Source organism: Lagenorhynchus albirostris, chromosome 11 (assembly GCF_949774975.1).
Source record: "Lagenorhynchus albirostris chromosome 11, mLagAlb1.1, whole genome shotgun sequence".
In the NCBI taxonomy this organism is placed as follows: Eukaryota; Metazoa; Chordata; class Mammalia; order Artiodactyla; family Delphinidae; genus Lagenorhynchus; species Lagenorhynchus albirostris.
Genome location: NC_083105.1, coordinates 62,244,903 through 62,269,934, shown reverse-complemented (window position 1 = coordinate 62,269,934; position 25,032 = coordinate 62,244,903). Strand labels below are relative to the sequence as shown.

The 25,032-nt window shown below is 40.8% G+C and overlaps 1 protein-coding gene across 1 annotated transcript; it reads left to right on the top strand.

Moving 5' to 3' along the window:
- The first annotated feature begins 7,275 nt into the window (after positions 1-7,275).
- Positions 7,276-22,928, top strand: HIGD1C (HIG1 hypoxia inducible domain family member 1C). Its single transcript, XM_060166230.1, is given in 4 exon segments — positions 7,276-7,535; positions 12,662-12,733; positions 12,736-12,795; positions 22,864-22,928. Coding segments are annotated over 4 exon segments (291 nt in total). The 5' UTR covers positions 7,276-7,441.
- The last annotated feature ends 2,104 nt before the right edge of the window (positions 22,929-25,032 follow it).

Sequence of the window (25,032 nt, the reverse complement as noted above, 5' to 3'; positions counted from 1 at the left end):
CTCATTCAGTCTGTATACAGTCCCTTAAGAGTTTCTTATACTCTTAGGCTGTGAACCACCACCTACATGAAGAAGATTTCTAAACCTCACACTTTCCATGCCTTTGATACTTCAGATTTAACACATCAAAAAAGAATTCACTCTCTGCTTCCCTAAGTAAGCAACCCTTTCCAACTTCCTCAATATCTATGATTATTTCCCAAGGACCAGGTAAAGTGATGTTTCTAGAAAGCATTCTCTGGCTGTTTCAAGAAGCTTCTTCTTTGAGAAATCACTTAGCACTCACTAATATCCACCAATCTCTTCTTCCTTTCTTCTACATGCCAAATATAGTGTGTACTACACAGCAGGTGCTCGGAAAGTATTTGCCAATGGATTCACTGTCAGGTCCTGCCTCTTCTACATACCTCTCAACCGGTCCCTTCTACTGCACTTCCACAGCCACCATCTTAGCATGAGAACTAATGCCTGAATGACCGTATGTATAAATTGAGTAGGGATGGCTGAAGTGATAAACCATTTATGTCGGAACTTGCCAGGTGTCACCTGATTCAAGGGTATGACAGGGGAGTAGCTCTAAGGTGAGGAGGAGATACTACATCTGGATACAGTAGCAGAAAAACACTCCTTTTATAACCGACTTAACCTTCTTTGCCCTCCTTCACCCAATACACCCCATGGAAAAATAGGAGCTCAGCAAACAACTTTCCTGGGGTACAAAGAAGTGGCTTCCTAGGCACGCATCAATATCTCACCCAAGTCATAATCTCTCATACCAGAAAATGCTTCAAACTGGTCTCCATGCCTCCACGCCTTCATCACCCCTTCCTGAGCATGAGCTCATAATTTCCAGAATACTTTAATTTGACAATTCCCACTCAGCATAAGACTGAATTTAAACTGCTCAACTTTGAATTTAGGGCCATCTGTCAACTGACACCTCAACGCTTTTCCCAGCTTTGTGGTCCAGTGGAAAAAGCATGGGGTTTCAAGTCAGAATATGTGAATCCAAACCTCATCATTGCATCTTACTAATATTTTATTCACTTAACATAAGAGAACAACAGTACCCACATCTCCTAGGATTTTTGTGAGGATGAAATGAGATGTAACATGGTTAGTAAAAGCACTGAAACCGCTCCACAAGGCCCCTCACTCTGGTCAAGGCCCTGCCTCCTTAAGCATTTGCAAGAGGAATAAAGTATATTTTCCTATCAGAAAAGATATTTTACTTCTATAAATGTCATCCTGGAATTCCAATCGACCGGATTATTACACACTATAATGTTTTCTGAAGATTCAGCATTTTTAAAAAGAAATCTTCCAGGGGCTCCCCTGGTAGCGCAGTGGTTGAGAGTCTGCCTGCCGATGCAGGGGACGCGGGTTCGTGCCCCGGTCCGGGAAGATCCCACATGCCGCAGAGCGGCTGGGCCCGTGAGCCATGGCTGCTGAGCCTGCGCGTCCGGAGCCTGTGCTCTGCAACGGGAGAGGCCACAGCAGTGAGAGGCCCGCGTACCACAAAAAAAAAAAAAAAAAAAGAAAGAAATCTTCCATAAAAAAATAACTTGGCAAAGCTCTCATTTTTGTACCTGACAATAAAACATTGGCACCTGCGATGAGATGAGATGCACTTGCTTCAGCTACTGCAAATAACTTCTACAGGGAATGTTACAGATACAGACAAGATTTTCTAAGTACCTCTAATCTTGGCTCCCATCTTACCTGTCAAGCTAAGCAGGTAGTATTAAGACTATAAAAGAAGTAGCACTCCGTTCAAATTCTATGTCACCTCTTAGGTTACAGGAACAGATTATTAACTCTGATCCCAGAGGAAGAGCTTTTTTTCTATTTTATTGTCCACCAAAGCTTAGGAACAAAGAAATCTAAAAACTTTTTTTTTTTTTTTTTTTTAAATCAAAGGCTGGACTTCCCTGGCAGTCCAGTGGTTAAGACTCCACGCTTCCACTACAGGGGGCATGCGTTTGATCCCTGGTCGGGGAACTAAGATTCCACCCACAGGCCATGCAGCATGGCCAAAAAAAAAAAAAAAAAGCAAAGGCTGAAACAGTAAGATAAATACACATTTATTTATAAATATAAATGATGCCATATACCAAACTGCTTGCCAATGCATACAACCTCATCTGCCCAAATATTATTAATAAAAGTGGGAGGAAACACTGGAGAAAATGGACAATATTAATAAACTGTTAACCTGTCAGCCTACATTTTTCCACTGTGCTTTTATTTTCTTCCCTTCATGTAGTGTAGGGCCCTTCTGAGTAAAATTTTATAAAGAAATATTTGCCTCCCGCTCACACAGCACCTGTGTGACAGGTATGTCTGAAATGTGAGAATTAGCTTAAGATGGTGCCTACTAATCCCAATTCTTTTTTTTTTTTTTGCGGTACGCGGGCCTCTCACTGCCATGGCCTCTCCCGCTGCGAAGCACAGGCTCCGGACGCGCAGGCTCAGCGGCCATGGCTCACGGGCCCAGCCGCTCCGCAGCATGTGGGATCTTCCCGGACCGGGGCACGAACCCGTGTCCCCTGCATCGGCAGGCGGACTCTCAACCACTGCGCCACCAGGGAAGCCCACCCTTTGTATAGTTTTGATTTTTGGAATCATGTTTATGTTTTATATAAAATAGGTAAAAGAATGTCTTACATAAAATAAAATGAAAAATGAGGGGACCTCTAAAATGGAAAAATAAAAAAACGCCGAAATGTATTTCAAATGAGTGCTAACCACATTGATGGAGGAGGAAAAAATTAATCCAAGTAACTTATTTTTTTAACAACAGTTTTGAGATATAGTTCATATATCATAACATTTACCTACAGTATACAATTCAGTGGTTTTCAGTATATTCGGAGTTGTGTGACCACCATCACAATCTATTTTTAAAGCACTTTTCATCACCCCCTAAAAAGACTTTGTACCCATTAATAGTCACTCCCTATTTCCCCGCCCCCACTGTCTCACAGCCCTAGGCAACCACCTTCTGTCTCTAAAGATTTGCCTATTCTGGACATTTCACATAAATGGAATCACACAATATGTGGTCTTTTGTGACAGGCTTATTTCATTTAGCATGTTTTTGAGGTTTATCTATGATGTAGCATGTACCAGTACTTCATTTCTTTTTATGGCCAAATAATATTCCATTGATGCATATATCACATTTTATTTCTCCATTCATCAAATGATGGATGTTTGGGTTGTTTCCACTTGTTGGCTATTGTGAATAAAGATGCTATGAACATTTGTGAACAAGTTTTTGTGTAGACATATGTTTTCAATCCAAGAGATTTTTGAAGACAGTATTTTGACTGTATTCCTTTGACAAAAAGAACTATAAAAAATATTTCATAGGCTTGTTTTTCACAGAGGTATGGGTTAGAAATTCTGAAACTACTTTTTTTGTCTAGAATAAAGCAGATGAATATACTGAGGATAGTGGGAGTCAGGTCTCTCACAGTCAGAAAAAGAAATCACAAATATGAAAAGGGGAAGACTGGAATCAACACTGTGGAACTGGACTGAAACTGAAGACATTACTATGAATTCATGGTTTTGACAAAGCTTTATAGGAATAAAAACATAGAGAGATATAAATCCTAACTCTGCTAAGAGGACCTAGAAGTAATGACACTCCAGTAACAATGAGAACCTCTAGTTCCCAAAACCTGTTTTCTAAGTATCATTCTCCACTAAAATAAATCAGGACTCCTTGAAGAAATGGCTGATTTCAGGGCTAGGGGAGAAAAATTACACGTTCAGCCTGGAACAACTTGCTACACCAGGATTTAAAGAAGTGTTTGAAGAATGACAGTGTCATGTCAATAGGACATAGGAGAGCCAGCTTGAAGGGGCTCCCACTAGCCAAATCTAGGACAATTTGGCCATCAAAATAAATTAATTATGGTATGAATTATAAGCTACTGAATAAAATGGAAATTCATGAGTCCAAACTGGTATAAATAAATGAATAATTAAACAGGGAAGGAGGGAAAGCGATTTCTTATAGTAGAATACCAATTGAAAAATATAAAAGGAATGATGGATTTCGGAAATTACCATTGGGCAAACATAATATTAATTGATCCAGGCAAGGATCATCACTGTGTGCTGAAATTAATGGGTAAAAATCTGATAAATAACAGCATATTTATATAATATTAAAGTATCCCGGGCTTCCCTGGTGGCACAGTGGTTGGGAGTCCGCCTGCCGATGCAGGGGATGTGGGTTCGTGCCCCGGTCCAGGAGGATCCCACATGCCGCGGAGCGGCTGGGCCCGTGAGCCATGGCCGCTGGGCCTGTGCGTCCGGAGCCTGTGCTCCGCGGCGGAGAGGCCACAGCAGTGAGAGGCCCGCGTATCACAAAAAAAAAAAAAAAAAAAGTATCTCCTCACAAAACACTTATTAATTATAAAGGGAAAAAATAGTAACGTTACAGTGGGGAAACAGGCAGACACCACCTTAAACCAAGTGATCAAAGCAGTGGTATGCTAGAGCCAACTTCACACCAACTCAGAAGAGTCACATCTCTTCCCAATTTTGCGTGCAGTGACTATACGACAGTAGCTTGAAATCGACCAGGGTGGGAGTATTTATACCATGGAAATCGGCAAATATTACCAACAAGGGGTTTTTTCCCCTGCAGATCCAGCTGTTAGACATCTATCAGCAGAATATCGAATAAAAGTTACTACCACCACACAAGCTGACTTTATGTGCCTCCTGATATTACAAGCCAAGAAGACACAACATCACTTCTGTGATATTCTGCCAAAAATGCATAGCCTCAATCTAATGATGAGAAAGCATCAGATAAAACTTAAAGTTAGAGACATCCTACAAAATAACTGGCCTGCATTGGCAACGTATCAGGTCATGAAAGACAAAAGACAACTGTGATGGTTAATTTTGTGCGACAACTTAGCTGGGCTAAGGGATGCCGAAAAAGCTGGTAAAACATTTTTTCTGGATGGGTTTGTGAGGGTATTTTCAGATGATTAGCATTTGAATTGATAGGCTTAATAAAGATCACCCTCACTGATGCGGGTTAGCACCATCCAACCCATGGAGGGCCTGAGTAAAACAAAAAGGCAGAGTAAGGGTGAATTTGCTCTCTGCCTGAGCTGCTGGGACATTTACCTTTTCCAGCCCTCAGACATCAGTGCTCCTACTTCTCGGGCCTTTGGACCTGGACAGGGACTTAGACCATTGCCAGCTTGCAGGTGGCAGATCCTGGGACTTCTCTGTCCCCATTAGCACGTGAACCAATTCCTGCAATAAATCTCCTCATACATATGTATATATGCATATCTTCGATCAGGTATACATATATACATATATGTATGTATATGTATATATCCTATCAATTCTGTTTCTCTGGAGAACCTTGAGTAATACACCGACTAAGGAAATGTTCCAGATTAAAGGACACTAAAGAGACTTGACAACCAAATGCAATATGTAATCTTGATTGGATCCTAGACCAGAAAAAAAATTCTCTTTTGCTATTAAGGATTATTGGGACCACTGGTGAACTATGAATAAAATCTTTACATTATAGTATTATAGCAATGTTAGTTTCCTGATTTTGCTCATTGTACTATGGTTATGTAAGAGAATTCCCCAAATGCACACAACGTATATAGGGGTATAGGCCTATCGGTGCAGCTTTCTCTCAGGTGGTTCATATAAAGGAAGGAAGGAAGAAATCGCATCTAGAGAGAAATGATAACGCAAATGTGGCGCAATGTTAATAAAGGGGTATCTAAGTGTCAGATACACATTTTTGGGGTACTATTCTGGGAACTTTTCTGTAAATCTAAAATTATTTAATAATTAAAAGTTACAAGGAAAAAGCGTGAACGCTACCTGGTCTTCTGCCCTCATCCTGAGGTCTCTGTGGCTGCAGTCAGACGGAGGCGGTGAGTCCGAACTTCTTCGAGGCCTCAAGGGGCTCAAGGGTGCACCTTCACAACAGCAGCGAAGGGGTCGTCCACCACCACCCGCCGAGAAAGCCAGCTTAGCCTCAATCTCCGCGCGCAGGCGCGGGGCAGCAGCTCGCTCGGCGTCTTCCCGTGCCGGCCCGCCCTGCCCTCGGATTGGCCGGGGACGCAGTGACATCACGTCCTTCCCGGCAGGGAGCGCGTGCAGCTCTAGGCTCCCGTGGAGCCGCCAGGTGCGACGGTCTGGCGATCAGGCGAGCTGGTGCAGGCTCGCGGCGTCTCAGTCCCGGATCCCGGCCACAGTGGGCGCCCCTCTGGCAAGCGCACTAAAAAACCACAAGAATCTTGGCCTCATAAGGCTAACCCCCACTCCCACCTACAAACCCAGTGTTGTAACCCTGCACCAACTTTCCCTTCAATTTCGGGCCCAGGAGTTGGGTAGCGGGATTCAAAGCCACAGAGGGATGTTGGGAGCGTCCTTGTGAAGGGAGAAGGAAAGGCATCTTCTTCAAAAGCCTAATGTTTCCTTGAATATTATCTTGGAAAGCCTCTTGTTTGTGGTCCAGGTGCCGCTACCAGTGAGTTTCCAGCCTGGGCTATGGCCAATACCAGCCGGCCACGCCCCCTTGGTGAGGGGAGGATTCTGGGCTTTCCCATTATCAATTAGCTGGAAATTGCACGTAAACGTGTCCTGGCCTAACAAAGCCTGTTCTGATCTATGGCTTCCAGCTGAACGAACACCAGGAAACAGGCTGCAGGTGGTGGAGTACGCCAAAGGTATTGTGCTTCTTCCACTTACCGGCTGACATTTTCTGATGAAAGCTGATTTGTAGAATGAAGCCTCCATATTTGAATTTTGAGGGTTGAAAATAGAGGGTTGCACGGATAACAGACTGAGGTACTGCCAGACCATGTTGATTGTGATTATAGTTGCTCTTGCTAGTTTCCTCATTCATCCTGTGCAGACAAGGAAGATTATTTCCATTGTCTAGCATAGCATCTGGTACATGGTAGGTGCTTTATAATGCCCTACACATTCTGCAGCACTGGAGTGATCATTCTCCCATCACCTGTAAATCTGGAGGTATTTTTGCCTATGTTGGCACTGCCATCATTCTTTAAAACTATATTTTGTGAAAGAAACTCTGTGTTCTTACCGTTTGTGGAAGTTCTGAGGTTCCCAATGATTTCAAATGCCAAGCAGTGAAAGGGGACTGAATAACACACTTATGATCTGTGTTTTTACTCTGTATTCATGGAATCTGATCATCATTTACCTCTTTGTATATTCTTCTTTCCTCCACCCCTAAACAAAATGAAAGAACTCCACAATGCAAAGGGTGAAGGAAAGATAACTGTTTATTTCAGTTGAGAAGACAAGCATGTCAAGCAGATGAAGACAGAAGAACACATAAGAGTATATTGGGAGACGGAAACAGATTCTTTTTGATTATCCCCTACTGTTACTAGAGAGAAAAATGTCTTCAGATAACCAGCGGTCAGCAGATGAGGACGAAGGCCTGTTATCCCGACTGATCAGGAAATCTAGAGATTCCCCCTTTGTCCCTGTAGGTAAGTACAAGCCTTGACTGGATACTGTGAAGCTGTTTCTAATAAAACAATAATGCCTTACCCAGTATCTTTGAGTATTGAAATAGTTTATATAATTAAATGTTTTCAGATATTTGGAGCTAACCCTTTCTATGCATGAATGAGTTACACTTTCAACACAGTTTCTAGTGTATGGCAAATCCTCAGTAAATATTAACTCTTATTATTATGAAGCATCAATTTTTTTATTCTGTTTAATCCATTTTGATTAGCAGTCTATCGAAAATTACTAGTTCCCAGCCAATCTAAATAGGATTGATTGAATGGACTGTAACTTTTCTGTAATGACTCAGAATCAGCAGCTGCAGTATCAGTTTATTATACAGAGCCTATTAGAGACTATTGAGATGTATATAGACGGTCCTCAACTTACGACTTTTTGACTTTAAGATGATGACAAAGCAATTCGCATTCAATAGAAACCATACTTTGAACTTTGATCTTTTCCTGGCCTAGCAATATGTAGTATGATACTCTCTTATGATGCTGGGCAGTGGCAGCTCCCAGTCAGCCTCGCCATCATGAAGGTAAACAACTAATACACTTAACAACCACTCTGTACCCAACCATCCTGTTTTTCACTTTCAGTACAATATTCAATAAATTACATGAGATATTCAGCACTGTATTATAAAATAGGCTTTGTGTTAGATGATTTTGCCTAACTACAGGCTAATGTAAGTATTCCAAGCACATTTAAAGTAGGCTAGGCTAAGCTATAATGTTCAATAGGTGAGGTGTATTAAATGAATTTTTGACTTACAGTATTTTCAACTTATGATGGGTTTTTCAAGGTGTAACCCTGTCATGAGTTGAGGAAGATTTACATGTCTCTTTGTTCTCTAATCAACTCCAAACTTTACTTTTTGTGTGTGTGTGTGTGTGGTACGCAGGCCTCTCACTGTTGTGGCCTACTCCCGTTGCGGAGCACAGGCTCCGGACGCGCAGGCTCAGCGGCCACGGCTCACGGGCTCAGCTGCTCCGCGGCATGTGGGATCTTCCCGGACCGGGGCACGAAGCCGTGTCCCCTGCATCGGCAGGCGGACTCTCAACCACTGCGCCACCAGGGAAGCCCTCAACTCCGAACTTTAAGTTCTTGTGTCGATGCTTATAGACTTTTCTGTTTCTTCCATTACTGTTGGGTACCATCAGAAACTTCTGCTTCTAATGTTCTGTGGTGTCAGAAGCTAGATACCCACGCTTAAAAGAACCATGAGTCAATTCAGAGTAAAGAAGCTCTGAATGAAAGCCTGGGCCTACCTGTACACTTGAGAGCATGAACTTTGTGGTGTGCATGCTCTGTGGCTTGTTGCTGGCTTCCTGATGTGTTCCAGATGCTGAGGTTGATGGTTAAGTAAACTCCAGGTTAAAGAAGTATTATTCTAATTATACCTGGAGTCTTAGCCTCTTTATCCTTTCCCAACACATACTTGATATGTTTACATTTTAAACAAATACTATATGTATGTGGACTTAAAAAAAACCCCACAAAATCTAAGCACCAATATTATGTTTTAAAATCTAAGCCTTCTCTTCTTTCTCTTTCGGATGCTTTAGCTGCCCTAGGCATTATTATTTAATACTTCAGCCATGCCTCTTTCCTTGTGCTTTCTTTGTCTGGAAACTATTAAAATAACTTATTTAAATCAGATGTACATACAGGGAACTATACTCAATATCCTGTTGTAAACCATCATGGAAAACAGTATGAAAAAGAATATATATATATAATAACTGAATCACTTTGCTGTACAGCAGAAATTAACACAACATTGTAAAACAAATATACTTCAATAAAATTGTTTTAAAAATATATATACAAATCAGACGTACATAACTTTGTGATTAATTCCACAAAAGCCTCTAAAGAGGTATAAGTCATATGTTTCCATTAAATACCACTACAAACCTAGCAACTTTATGTGTCATTATTCACATATCAAAAAGAATCAAAATTTTACTTTATAGTAATATTCTGTGTTTGAAAGTCCCACTTAATTTGATTAAGGCTTGTAATGGCACAAGAAATGGAGGCAAATAATTTTGTAGTGATTTATTCCTCTTCTTTAGCATTTTTAACTAACAAAACAATTCAAGGACTCAGTGCCACTTGAGCAGATCACTGTAATGAACAGAGATTAATCACTGTGCCTGTTGGAAATTAAATTGTTTTTCCAGAGACATTTAGCGTGATTAAAGTAGAAAGAGAAAAGTGTTTCCAGCTAAATTCAGTTATATTCAAACTACAGAGACATCGTATGGAAAACAGTAAAGGTGCTGACTTTAATCTCTAAAAGAAACAAAATAAATTTCAGTTAGAACAGAGTATTGATTTGATAAGGGAAGAGAGCCAAGTTTTTGCTAGAAAAATATCTGATCAAATTTGTATATATATTATTGAATAGTTTGTTAGCTATTGTTTTATTAAGAATATCTCCTAAGTATTTTCTGCTGCAGGACAGAGTATCCTGTCAATAATTTACAGAACATTTTAATTTGTTGTCTTAACTTCTGTCATTATAATTTATTCATATTATTTAAAATCTTATGAATACTGCTAAGGTCTGTGTGTACATTATATGTATTTAAACTCTGTGTTGATAGATTATTTGTTTTTGCTTCTTTCATGTAACATTTCATAGTACATTTCTGTATATTAGTACTTCCTATACTTGTAATTTTTTTATAGCTATGGTAGTTTTCCCTCTGTTTGGGCCATTTGGGTTTAGTTTTTCCTCATACATAATGTAGCCACAAACATCTTTGTGTCAACTTCTTGACTTTTCTTTTGCTTACTTCCTTGGAGTATGTCCCCAAAGTAGAATTTCCAGGGCAGGAAGCATGTTCAGTTTAATGTCACTTATTATATGTCTCCAGAGTTCTTTCCAGAAAGATTTGGCTAAACTTACAGAGCTTTCAGCATTGTACCTGTTTCTCAATGTACCTGCCATTGTTGTTTTAACTGTTATTTGTTTTTTGCTGTTTTTATGTTTGTCATTTTTATTTCAATTTCACTTATTACTAATCAGCCTACAAAATATACATATAAATGTGATTATTTACTCTGATTCTTATTTCCACTTATTAAGTATACTCTGAGAGAATAAATATATCCTCACCCACCCACAGAGACAAACATGTGCCAATAGTTAATCAAAACTTGCTATCGTCCATAAACATCAACTGCATTTCTATATACTAACAACAAACATATGGAAACTGAAATTAAAGACATAAGACCATTTACAATCGCTCTGAAGAAATGAAATGATTAGGTATAAGCTTAACAAAACATGTACAGAATCTGTATGCTGAAAAAATACAAAATGCTAATGAAAGAAATCAAAGAAGAACTAAATAAATGTAGAGACTATTGTGTTCGTGGATTGTAAGACTCAATAAAGATGTCAGTTCTCCCCAAACTCATCTATCGGTTTACTGTAATTCCTATCAAAATCCCAGCAATGTTTTTTTGTAGACAGAAACAAGCTTATTCTAAAATTTATATAAAGGCAAAAGTTCTAGAATGGCTAAGACTACCTCTTTTAAGAAAAAGTATCAAGTAGGGCTTCCCTGGTGGTGCAGTGGTTAAGAATCCGCCTGCCGATGCAGGGGACACAGGTTTGAGCCCTGGTCCGGGAAGATCCCACATGCCGTGGAGCAACTAAGTCCGTGCACCACAACTACTGAGACTGTGCTCTGGAGCCCGCGAGCCACAACTACTGAGATGGTGTGCTACGACTACTGAAGCCCAGGCGCCTAGAGCCCATGCTCCACAACAAGAGAAGCCACTGCAATGAGAAGCCTGCACACCACAACGAAGAGTAGTCCCCACTCACCACAACTAGAGAAAGTCCGCACACAGCAACGGAGACCCAATGCAGCCAAAAATAAACAAATTTAATAATTTTTTTTAAAAAAAAGGCAGTTAAAAAATAAAATAAAATAAATAAATAAATAAATAAATAAATAAATAAAAGGCAGTTGATCTCAAGGATGGATACCTTTAATAGTAATTTTTAAAAAAAGTATTAAGTGGAAGGAATCACTCCTACCAGATACTAAGGCTTAATATATAGAGTAATCAACAGTGTGGTATTGATGAAGGGATAGATGCATAAATCAATAGGAGAGAAGAGAGATCCCCCGGAATAGAGCCACACTTTTATTATGCAAAAGTTTCCTTTACTCTTATGTCAAAATATAGCATTTTTGTCCTTGTCAGTTTTTTTAAATCTACCTTACCCCCTTTTAGATGTTATAAATATGCTGTTCTATTTTCTTCTAGATTTTGTTGATATTTTTATTTTCATATTTAACGCTAACCCATCCAGACTTTTTTTGTAGGGTCTGGTGTAAGATACAAATCCAAGTTAGTTCAAATAGTTTTTCCCTTATCTGTTATTTGGTTATCTTGATTTGTCATGGGTTAAGTTCTCACAGTGTTTCAAATCGCTTTCTAGAATTTTTCCTATTCAGTTGATTCCTATTCAGTTTTCTGTTTTAGAGTGAATTACACAGAATCTTGGTTGTCCCAGCAGTATATTCACCCCTTGACATATGTAGTGAATACAGAAATATTTGTATGGGCTTCTGGAATTTTCTAGAATCACAGTTCTTCCCAGAGTCACATACTTCTCATGCAACTATTCAGACCTTTTTACCTCTCATTAAAATTTAATATCTCATTTTCACAGAAGAGTAAAGTTTCTTCCACTTTACTAGATTTACTCCTTATTTAATAACAAGTAGAGAGGAATAAAGCCAAACACCCAAAAGCTATGAATGCTGAGACTTTGGTTGGTTCACTCACTGGTTAAGTGACTTGCCCCAAATAAAAGGCTTGCAGCCTATGCCATGCCTCAGGAAAATTAGAAATTACTAGACAAGTTACTATAGTATACAATTCAGGTTTTTCCGGGAAGAGTCAAAACTGCAAATATTGAATCCATGAGTGAAGTATCCTTTGGTATCTTGCCTGCTTATCTTCCAGGTACTGATCCCCTGCACAGTCTTTTATTCAATTCTCTAAGCTCTTGGGAATTTTAGCCTGCTATTTATGTAATCCCTACTTTTTTAATTCACAGGGATAGCAGGCTTTATGACTGTGGGGTCCTATGGTCTTTACAAGTTAAAATACAGAAGAGATCAGAAAATGTCCATCATCTTATTCACATGAGAGTTGCTGCCCAAGGATTTGTTGTAAGAGCTGTGACACTAGGTAACCTGCTTAATTTGTATCTTGTGTTCAGCTGTCTTTGAGAGTATTTTGATTTATTCATCCATTCATATTAGTATTTTTATTTATTCATTCATATTCATTCATGAATATTGGGTCAAGATGATGTAATGGAGGAGGAAGGGTAAGAAAGACAGTGATCTTCACCTGGTTGAGGTTGCTGCCCAGTTATAGGCTTAATCTCTTGGTATTTTAAGCACTGGGAAAAAAAAAACTCAGTAGGCAAAAGGTACAGACTTCTAGTTATAAAATAAACGAGTCATGGGGATGTAATGTACAGCATGGTGACTATAGTCAATAATACTGTATTGCATATTTGAAAGTTGCTACGAGGGTAGATCTTAAAAGTTCTCATCCCAAGAAAAAAATTCTGTATATATGGTAATAGATGTTAACTAGGCTTACTGTGATCATTTCACAATATATACAAATATAGAATCATTATGTTGTACAACATAAATTCAAATTGTATGTGAATTATACTTCAGTCTAAAAAAAGAAAAACCCAGTGGAGAACTAGGTTGTAGTTTCTGTTATCCTCTATAGTGAAAGGAGCAGTGAATAGTTTATACCCTGTATAACTCAGCTATTCCAAGCCTGAGCAATAGGTAATTTTTTATTAGTCTATAAATTAAGCAGTATTTACACAGTCAAATCCAAAGAGTGGGTATAAAATTATCTGGTTGATTCAGGTTATATCAACAGCTAAATCATTTAGTTCTAACAAGGAGTCTACTTTGGGACCTAAATTACCTAAAATTTTTGTCTACATTAATGAGAACAAGTCACAATGTTCTTAGCTCCCCTTCATGCTGTGCAAAGTAGAATCAGCCTGAGTAGGTCTAGGATTATGGGATGATGGGTGTGGGGCTTGCCTATAGGGAGTTATATGCTAATTATCTTTTTACTATGAACTGTGATATGAGTCTTGAACAAAATACAACAAGAAACTTTACTATGAAGTAACAGGCCTCATTTTCATCATTCAGAAAACACTTGTGAGCATGAGCTATGTGCAAGGCACTGTGCTGGTCTAGAGATACAGCAGTGAAACTAACTCTCTACCCTCAACTAGTTTAATCTCCTTAGGGAGAGAGATCAAGAGCAGGAGAAGACAATATAAAGTCAGAGGTACTACAATAAGATTAACACAGGTTGCTATGGAAGCACAAGCACAAAGGAGAGGCGTTTAACTAGGGCTGAGAGTCCAGGGAGGCTTCTCTAAGGATGCAAACCATGTGATGAGCCAAGAATGTAGAGGAATTAACTAAGCAGAGAAGGAGGTCAGGATTCTAGGCAGAGGGGAAAAAACAAAGGCACAGAAGCATGGCATGTTAGTGGAACTCGACACAGTTTGGTACGGTAGGTGAATCAATCAGTGTTTGATGAGACTGCAGAACTAGGAGTAGTAACATATAGTAAGAGATTTATTTTAGGTATTTGGACTTATGTAACTGTGAGGCTCTTTCTTATGTATCAGGATCTGGGACCTGAAGTGGGCAGAGCAAGCAGTTAGAAAAGGTAGATGAAAAGTGAGAGAAGCAAGAAAAATCTGGAACCTGCAAGGATGAGCTGAAACACACAGGATGGTCTGGAATCCTTATGGATTTCTCACCATCTCCAAACCTCCAAATTTGATGATGGAGTGACATAGAAAAAGCCGATGCCCCTCATCCTGGAGCTAAACATGGACCTGGCCAAGGAGTCAGAGAAGGTGAAAGAGGAAATTCAGCAGGAGCCATGGTAGCTGCACTTCTGATTGCTGCCCCATGCCAAGCAGGTGGGCCAGCAGATAAGCAAAACTATGCTGCAACAGTGCCTTCCCAGGTCAAAAGAATTTGCTGGCTGCTTTACTTCTACCTTCTAAATCTCACGCAAAATGTCTCGTGCAATTTTTCAGGGAATGAAAGGAAAGGAATTCTGGAAAATCTAGTTATAGTTTAGCTAAGTTGATACATTACAAATCCGTCACTGTCTATCCCTTGTCAACCTGGCATCCATATACACCTCTTTTAATACACTTACCTTCAAATAGACAATGGCAAAATCAACCATCCCTTGTATAACCAAAAACATGCTAACTCTCTCCTAAAAGAGGATACAAAATCCCTTTGTCCATCTTTGGGTGATGTTGATTCATCTTTGAGCTGAGTCATATTCCCTTTTGATATCCTGTGACTTAAATCCTGAGATATAAAGTTAACTACTATTAACACTTCTTATATTAGATGGTAGGTAAATGGAAATGGCAAATAGAAAAAGAAATTGGTGACTGTATACACGTGTATTCATATCAAAATAAGGGGGCTTCCCTGGTGGCGCAGTGGTTGAGAGTCCGCCTGCCAATGCAGGGGACACGGGTTCGTGCCCCGGTCCGGGAAGATCCCACATGCCGCGGAGTGGCTACGCCCGTGAGCCATGGCCACTGAGTCTGCACGTCCGGAGCCTGTTGCTCCACAACGGGAGAGGCCACAACAGTGAGAGGCCCGCATACCGCAAAAAAAAAAAAAAGAAAGGAAAAAATATTCATAACTATCACAGTCTTTGTTTCTGCAACTGGTCGGATGATCATGACTCATATTATAACTATGTTTTTCCACTGGCCATTTCATCCACCCTTTGCCTTCCGAAAGCACCTTGGCTATTCATGGTTATTTGACTCGGTTGTTGACCCAAACATTCTGAAATGATCTGGGTCATTAATGATCCTTCCTGTACTGGGTATAATTTTCCACCTTCTTTAATCACATGACATGGGACTACTAAGAAAGGCCCCAGAAGGTATACATTCCAGACACACTCCTCCTTACCCTACCAGTATAGTAACAATTTACCCTTGACAGATCAAATCAATGTAATGGACTAATGTGATGTCTTGTGGAATAGAGAGATGATCAAGGTCCTGCAGACTAGATTGTGGCATAGGGCTGGAGAGTTCACACAGCCGTGAGACTGAACACTGAAAGTATACTGCTGGCCCTGCCAGATGGAAGCAATCTGCTTCTGATGGTCTTTACTAAAAGGTATACAGAAAAAAGCAATCAATCAGATTAATAGCTGCAAAACAAATAGCAAAAATTGTGTTGATTTGCTATAGCAAAGTTTATAGAAATCCATTATCATTCTCCAAGATCCATCTGTCTTCTGGCCGAAGAGGCAAAATGAATGGAGATATGGTAGGAATCACCACCCTGGCATCTTTAACGTCCTTGATGATGACACTAGTCTCTACAATCCCTCTGGGAATGCAGTATTGCTTTGGTAATAGAAGCATTTAGAATGGCTTACACTGCACTTCCCTGATGGCACAGTGTTAAGAATCGCCTGCCAATGCAGGGGACACGGGCTTGAGCCCTGGTCCGGGAAGATCTCACATGCTGCAGAGCAACTGAGCCCGTGTGCCGTACCTACTGAGCCCACATACCACAACTACTGAGCCCATGTGCCACAACTACTGAAGCCCACGTGCCTAGAGCCTGTGCTCGGCAACAAGAGAAGCCACTACAATGAGAAGCCCACTCACTGCAACTAGAGAAAAGCCTGCACACAGCAATGAAAACCCAACGCAGCCAAAAATAAGTTAATTAATTTTTTAAAAAACCAACAATGGCTTACACTTGGCTTTCCCTACCATAATAGCCCTTACTCCCCAGGTCAGGGAACCAATGTGAGGATTCTGATAGCTGCTGAGTATGTCTACTCCGATTACACATTCCGTAACTGGGGAAATAACATAAGGTAGGTTCAGGGACCCACCAGACCAACTGTAAAATAGACCCACAGCAAAACTCCACTGACTGACCATAAACTCCTAGTTCGACTGGTAGAACACACTAATTCTCCAGGCATTAGTATCAATTCAAAATCAATATTTAACAATGTCCCACAAATGTGATTATTTCCCCTTCCTCTTGCTGAATAGTCATAGGTGCCTTTGGGGAAGACTAGAAGGAGGATTTATAGTATTTGCATTTTTGGCTGTGAAACAGGGTCTTTCCTTAAGGAGATCTGACCTCTTGTTAATTCCAGGGACTTTGGGTCTATGAATTGACTCAAATTTGGGAATTGGTTGAGGGGCCATGGCTCTCTATTGTGATGATTCAAGTCAAATTTCTGTTCGCCAGACCTAGAGCTTTTCTGCTCACATGCTGCTCACCGCTTTCAACTCTAGGTACAACATGATCAATTAGCCAAAATGCCAAAGATCTTTGTGGCTTAGACTAATTTGATTACTGCTTAGGCTTTGCTGCCCATTACAGTAATCATGCTTTCCTTGTCTTTGTCAATTAAAAGCTGCCGCTTGACCCCTGCCACCCAACAATCCCATCATCCCTACTGAACTCAGGGAGCCCAGAAATTCCTACTGTCATTTCTGGCTTATAGGAAATCATTACCATAGACCTCTTCAAGGAGGGCAGGGCTGCCTTCACAAATGTACTTCTCACAGCTCTGCAGAAGGAAGGAGATATATTTAGGGGGTGAGTGAGCAGGATAAATCCAGTCTAACATTCCAATCTCCCTAAGCCTTTGGATACCTTCCCTTATGGCAAAGTTTCTCAATCTCAGCACTACTGACATTTTGGACTGGATTATTCTTTGTTGTGGAGGACTGTCCTGTGCATTACAGAATGTTCAGCAGTATCCCTGGCTTCTACCCACTAGGTGCCAATGGTACCCACCCGCGCTGTGAAAGCCAAACACGTCTCCAGACATTGCCAGATTTCCCTGGGGAACAAAACTGCCCCAGTAAAGAAGAATCACTGCTGTACCATGGAAGTATACTAAGGAAGTTCTGGTATTTCAACTTCATTTAGTGGAGACTACTTTTTGGTCCAAGTTTCAGTCATTCTCAGACAGAGGGAAGGACTGTTTTTACTGGCAAAAGAGTCTCAGTAAGATATAGGGGCTCAAGGACCCAGTTTCACTGAAATCTGCTTATATGTCCCCATTCCAATTTTCAGAGTCCCACGCCTTCCAAAGCAGTGCTCTAAACTTTTTTTCTTTTTTAATATTTATTTATTTATATATTTGGCTGCGCCAGGTCTTAGTTGTAGCACGAGGGATCTTCATTGCGACATCCAGGGTCTTTTTTAGTTGCGGCATGCAGGCTCTAGTTCCCTGACAAGGGATCGAACCCCTGCCCCCTGCTTTAGGAGTGTGGAGTCTTAACCACTGGACCACCAGGGAAGTCCCCAATGCCCTAAACTTTAACTTAAGAGGTGTTATGAGTTTGGGAATTTAATTTGTGTTGTGATTAGTCACTCACAGGATTAGCCCCTGTGTACATTTTTCGAAAATACCAGTCTCAAGGCTACAGGAGTTAAGAGTTTCTTTTTAGAAAGTCATAAAGCTTTCAGGTCCCTCACAAGACCTTGAGCTAGGAATTTAAAGCCATGAGCCCATCATATAGTTTTCCCAAGTTCTCCAGCACACTTAAAAGTTACTAACCTTATTATACTCCTTATTTCCACTAAATGTTCTATGACAATAAATACTTGATCCCCCAAAGCCTTGCTTTCTATAGGCACCTGATTAAGGGTATCTGCAAGGTGATAATTTTTTTAATGTTTTGCTACCACATGCCATGGACTGCTAGCATACTCTTTGCCACTGGAGGGGAAAAAAAAAAAAGCCCATTAATACCTTTAAATATAATCAGATCAGAGAACCAACTCCAGATAACCCAGAACCAATTCAGAGAACCAATGCTCAGAGTTATGTTCCTCTGGAAGCTTCCAATACCAAATTCTGGATCCGTCAGGTTCAATCAGAGAAGGAAAACTACTAGTAGTGATATATAAAAAGGGATTTATTATAGAGATATGACCTTAAGCAATTTGGGGAGCTGGCTAAACAGTCCATGTTAGGTTGTTGGTTATATTTCTAATGCTGGCACCTGAAGGTAACAAGGCAGCAATTGGGAAAGAAAACTAAAGTAGAATCTGCAAGGGTGAGCTGGAACCCACAAAGACAAATGGAAACTTGAGTCCGAGTCTTGCTGACTCCAACCTTGATCATGGCATGACCTTTAGGAAAAGCTGGCATGCTCTATCATGGAGCTAATCCACGCCTGGCCCAGGAGCCAGAAAAGCTAATGGAGGAGATCCAGAAGGAGCTGAAGGATTTGTGGGCCTGACTGCTGCCCATCAACAGCGAGGTGAGCCAGCAGATAAACAACAACATACGCAAGCTGTAACAGCACCTGGTGCTCTGCACCAAGCCTTCCAAGTGCAAAAAGAATTTGGCAGCTCCTGCTTCAACTTTCACCTTCAAATCTCAAGTAAAATGTCTCTCATGGCCAAGCTAACCTGGAACTATGCAGGGAAGGGAATTCTGGAAAACACAGTAACAGCTTAGTTAAACAGATATAAAACAAATCCCCCAATAGATTTATATGGTTGCTAGTTGAGGAGTAAAAAGATGAAGTGAGCCAGTGAAGGGTTTAAACAGGGGAGTAACAGTCAGAACAGCATCTAAAAGATGCCTGCTGGGAGACTTCCCTGACGGTCCAGTGGTTAAGACTCCACGCCTCCAATCCAGGGGGTGTGGGTTCGATCCCTGGTTGGGGAACTAAGGTCCCACATGCCACTCGGCCAAAAAAAAAAAAAGATGCCTGCTGTACAGAAAGATCAGAAACAGGCAATATGAAACTGTTTGTTTTAGGGATACTAAACAGACTGTCACACTATAAAGGCAAGGAAACCTCTTATCATAAAATTCAGAACAGTGGTTACCTATGAAAAAGGGAGGGGAATATGATCAGAAAGGGAAACCTGGAGGCTTCCAGGATGCCTGTAATATTCTACTTCTTGACCCATAATTACAGGTGTTCATTCTACAACTATCTGTTAATCTGGTCATTTAAGTTTTATGAACTATTTTCCATGCATATTTATATCACCATGAAGAAAGTGTTAAGAGGAAAAGGAAAATGATTAGAGATGATTTGCAAAGGAGGGGAGAAAAAAGGCAGAAGCCAATTAGATGATGAATTGGATATGAATTAAGGCAGTGGCAATGGCAACAGAGAGGAGATGGATTCTAGAAATACTGAGGACTCAGCAACTAAGTGATTGGGAAAAGTAAGGAAGGAAGAATCAAGGATGACTCCTAGGTTTCTGGTCTGGGCAACCAGATGAAAGGTTTGCCTTTCACACATAAAAAGAATGAAGAAGGGGCTTCCCTGGTGGCGCAGTGGCTGAGAGTCCGCCTGCCAATGCAGGGGACACGGGCTCGTGCCCCGGTCCGGGAGGATCTCACATGCCGCGGAGCAGCTGGGCCCGTGAGCCATGGCCGCTGAGCCTGCGCATCCGGAGCCTGTGCTCCACAACGGGAGAGGCCGCAACAGTGAGAGGCCCACATACCACAAAAAAAAGAAAAAAAGAATGAAGAAGAAAGAACAGGTTTGGTGAGAGGATGAGTATATATTGGATAAAACAATAACAACATACAATGAGTGCTTATGATGCATAAGTCACTCTGCTTTATATATCATTATCTCATTTAATCTTAATACCTACTTGGACACCACCTGGTGTATTGCAGGACAACTCAATACTGATGTCAACCACGTGGAGCTCACATCAGATGCCCCAGGTTTAAGGACATGGTTCCCGAAAGCACCGCCCTTCTTTCAGACACTGCCATTGGGGTTTCCCAGACCACCTGCACTTCTGACCAACTGGCTACAAATTCATGGTTTCCCAAGACTTCCTCAGGTTTGATATTTCACTAGAAGAACTTAGGGAAGCACCATACTCACGATTACAGTTTCATTATAAAGTATACAAATCAGGACCAAATAGACACATAGGGTAAGGTCTGGGAGGGTCCCAAACTCAAAATCTCGCCCTGTGAAAAAATATATATATATATCGCCTTGTGGAATTGGTGCATGTCACCCTCCCAGCACATCCGTGTGTTTACCAACCAAGAAACTCCACTGAGCTTCAGTGTCCAGAGTTTTTACTGGGGCTTCATTATGTAGGCATGATTGACTGAATCACTGGCCACATGACTGAACTCAATCTCCAGTCCTACTCCCCTCCCTGAAAGTCTAATCACATGGCTGGTCTTCTGGCATGACTAGCCACATCCTGAAGCTACCTAGGAGTCCACCATGAGTCACCTAATTGGCATAAATTCAGGTATGACTCAAGGGGCTCATGACCAGACAAAGTCTTTATTAAAGGACAATACTCAATGAGGTAGGTACTGTCATAATCTGTTTTACAGATAAGGAAACTTAGGCTTAGAGAGGAAAGGTTACCTGTTCACAGTAACATGGGCAATCTATTCCAGAGCCTGAACTCTTAATTTTATATTATACTGACTAAGATGCCTATGGAAGATGTCTCTAAATTACAGTACTCATACCCTAGTTGATGTATAAGGAGGTCCATGGGGACATGGGAAGAAAATATTTTTATCTTAAAAACAAAAAAGCGGGACTTCCCTGGCAGTCCAGTGGTTAAGACTCCATACTCCCAATGCAGGGGGCACGGGTTCAATCCCTGGTCGAGGAACTAAGATCCCGCATGCATGCTGCACCGCGTAGCCTAAAAAACCCAGAAACAAAAAAAGCTTTACCAGTATACAGACTGATCGTAGTACATTTATATGGTTTATAAATAAATGTGCATTTTGAAGAACATGCTCAACATATTTACTTATATACAATTTTAAAGTTTTGGAGGCCATAACTATGGGATATGGAAATGTCACATATAATATAATCTATACATGGGTCTCACATTCAGAGGAGAGATCTAACTTGCTTACCAGTGAAGCAACAGGTGTGAATGAGGTGAGAAAAGGGTTGGGATCAGAACTCCAGGGAACACCAACATTTAAGAGGTAGGCAAGAGGTTAATAATTATTTGTGCAGATATCTAATTTGCTATTTAACTGAGATGAGAACTAACTTGCCCTTTAGGCTCTGTGTGCTTTTTGTAGGTATTAACAGGCGGTGTCAGAAATAAAGCTGAAGGAAAATGAAGTAAAGGTTTAGTTCAGACAACCTACTAGACAGCTGATGCCATGACAATTGATATGGATGGGGAGAGTGGTGACTTGTAGTTTAAATCTGTGACTCCCTAACTTGCTTTATTTGTTTGTTTGGTTTTTATAAATTTATTTATTTATTTTTGGCTGCCTTGGGTCTTTGTTGTTGCGTGCAGGCTTTCTCTAGTTGCGGCGAGTGGGGGCTGCTCTTTGTTGTGGCACATGGGCTTCTCATTGCAGTGGCTTCTCATTGCGAAGCACGGGATCTAGGTGCGCGGGCTTCAGTAGTTGTGGCACGCGGGTTTCAGTAGTTGTGTCGCGCAGGCTCTAGAGCACAGGCTCAGTAGTTGTGGCGCATGGGCTTAGTTGCTCCGTGATGTAGGATCTTCCCAGACCAGGGCTCGAACCCGTGTCGTTGGCATTGGCAGGCAGATTCTGTGCCACCAGGGAAGCCCCCTAACTTGCTTTGGATATGAACATTTGCTGATATCCCTGGAATTCACTGAAGCAGCTCCTCTCTTCCTCAGGATATTTTCCCTGGCCACCTCCCCCTTTCTGCATGGCCCTAGGACCTCATCCTTGGGGAAGATGTACATTTACCTCATCTGCCTAAACATAGCTAATTCATCCACTGGACTGTAAATCCCTAGAAGCAGGGATTCGATCCATTCACCTTGCTTTTCTTCAGAATACTGAGTACTAGTAGACACTGAATAGATGTTTTCTAAGTTGAAGTGCCTATTGTTTTTATCTCAAGATCTAGCCAAATCTTCCCACTTTCCTTTCTCACCAATATTTTAAAATTCAAACTTTAGGGTGTCATTGTAATGTCATAAATTCAGATTTATACTGATCCCAAAGGGCTCTTAGATTTGTTTTTTGGTTTTTTTTCCTAGAGTCACTCATATGATCCAAGCCAAAAATTAATAAGATAGAGGGCGTTTGTTTGTTTTTTAATTGTAGGTTGGTTTTAGAAAAAATACAAGTGAAGAAATTCAGTGTTTTTTCCCATGGATACACTATTGATATACATCTTTTGGTTTCTAGGTGTTCTCTATTCTATGTATAAGGATTATATTAGACCTCGATCCTTCAATGTGTCCAAAAAATGAAGCTTCAGACAAGAAAAACAAGAAGCCTTCTGAAACCTATTTATTATGAAGAATTTTTAATATGTAGCAAATTATACTGCAGAAGTTTCAGCCGGAATTCTCATAGACTTCAGCTGTTTAAGAAGTTGATTTCCAAATCAACAAACAGAGTCAGCTCAAAAATATCCTTCTTGATGTCTTTCAAAGGCTAGGCCATGATTTTCTGACTTTTAAAATTTTTATTTTCTAGTTAGTGGCAGAAAATAATCTATATTACGCCAAATCAATCTGAAAATTAGGAGTTATATAGTGGCTACAGAAAAATTTTCTCTATCCCTATTAAATGTGATGCTCTATTCACAGCTTAATTCTCCACAAACAGGGCAAGGTAATTAAGGCTTTCATAAACTCCTTTCTAGAATGGGCAAAAATTACATCAGAGGAGAATGGCCATGTTGTTATTTAAATCTGGTTCACCACTGTGCACCTCACTCTTACATAAAAACGACTATTTTACCACAAACGTAAAGGTCTTAACATTTAAATATTTGTGTATTCAGTTTTATACTTGTTGAAAGTATTTCTAGGAGTACAAAGGTAAATTGCTAAAAAAAATCCCTTTTCCCTCAGATGGCAGTATTGAGGGAAAAAAGGATTTAGTCCAGAAGTGCTACTGCTAATCTGGTATGACACTGTAGAAAACACAAGAAACAAGGAAGATATTAAATGTTAAGTATACCTGTGGCATCAAACTCCTCTGCAATTGCCCTAGGGTTCTAAAAACTAAGCTAGACCTTGTGGAAGTCATAACTGCCATCGCTCAGATTTATTCCCGGACTCCAGGCCTGGGAAAGAAAACAAAACAAAACAAAAAAATACCCACTAAGATAAAATCAAGAATACACTGTACTATTATCTGTGGTGCTGATTTCCCCTTCCTTGATGCCTGTAGTGGAGGAATACTCTGACAGGAAGGTGAAGTCTAGTGTTTGGGAAGGGAAAGACACAGGAAGATCTGAAAATATATCCGCATTCTAGACATTACCCACTGTTCTGTGTATTATATACACTTTTCTCTACTCGCACAGGGTAATTATTTTAAAAGTTGCCATCTGTACCTATCATGAGGCTCTTCTAGTGCCACCAACAAGTACACGTTTCAGTCAACACTGTCCTCCATAGAAAATAGGCAAGGAGGGACTTCCCTGGTGGTGCAGTGGTTAAGAATCCGCCTGCCATTGCAGGGAACATGGGTTCGAGCCCTGGTCCGGGAAGATCCCACATGCTGTGGAGCAACTAAGCCCGTGTGCCACAGCTACTGAACCTCTGCTCTAGAGCCTGCAAGCCACAACTACTGAGCCTGTGAGCCACAACTACTGAAGCCCACGCGCCTAGAGCCGGTGCTCTGCAACAAGAGAAAACACCACAATGTGAAGCCCGCACACTGCAACGAAGAGTAGCCCCCGCTCGCTGCAGCTAGAGAAAGCCCGCGTGTAGCAACGAAGACCCAGTGCAGCCAAAAATAAATTAATTAATTAAAAAAAATAGGCAAGGAAAGAATCCAACTACTTTATTCTACTAGGGTAAATATTCCAGCAGTTGGCTCTAATATGTTCCATGAAAGTCAGAAAAATTTAAGATGGCTGGAATAGAAATGTCATCCTTCATGTTGATTACACAATGAAAAGATACTTCTAATCAGGCTACCAGAAAGATCCCACTCTCTCAATATATGCTCAGCAGTAAAAATAGATTAACTGAAGTGTTTAATCAGAAATGGGCTTTTCTCACAAAACCCAAGAGATTCCAGAATTTTGTCATAATCTTACTCTGAAAGTACTAAAGTAAAATATTTATTGCTTGAAAAAAGCAATGAAAAATATTTATTAAGAGTATTATGGGACTTCCCTGGTGGCGCAGTGTTGAGAGTCCGCCTGCCGATGCATGGGACATAGGTTCGTGCCCCAGTCTGGGAAGATCCCACATGCCGTGGAGCGGCTGGGCCCGTGAGCCATGACCACTGAGCCTGCGCGTCCAGAGCCTGTGCTCCACAACGGGAGAGGCCACAACAGTGAGAGGCCCGTGTACCGCAAAAAAAAGAAAAAAAAAAAGTATTATGCATGAG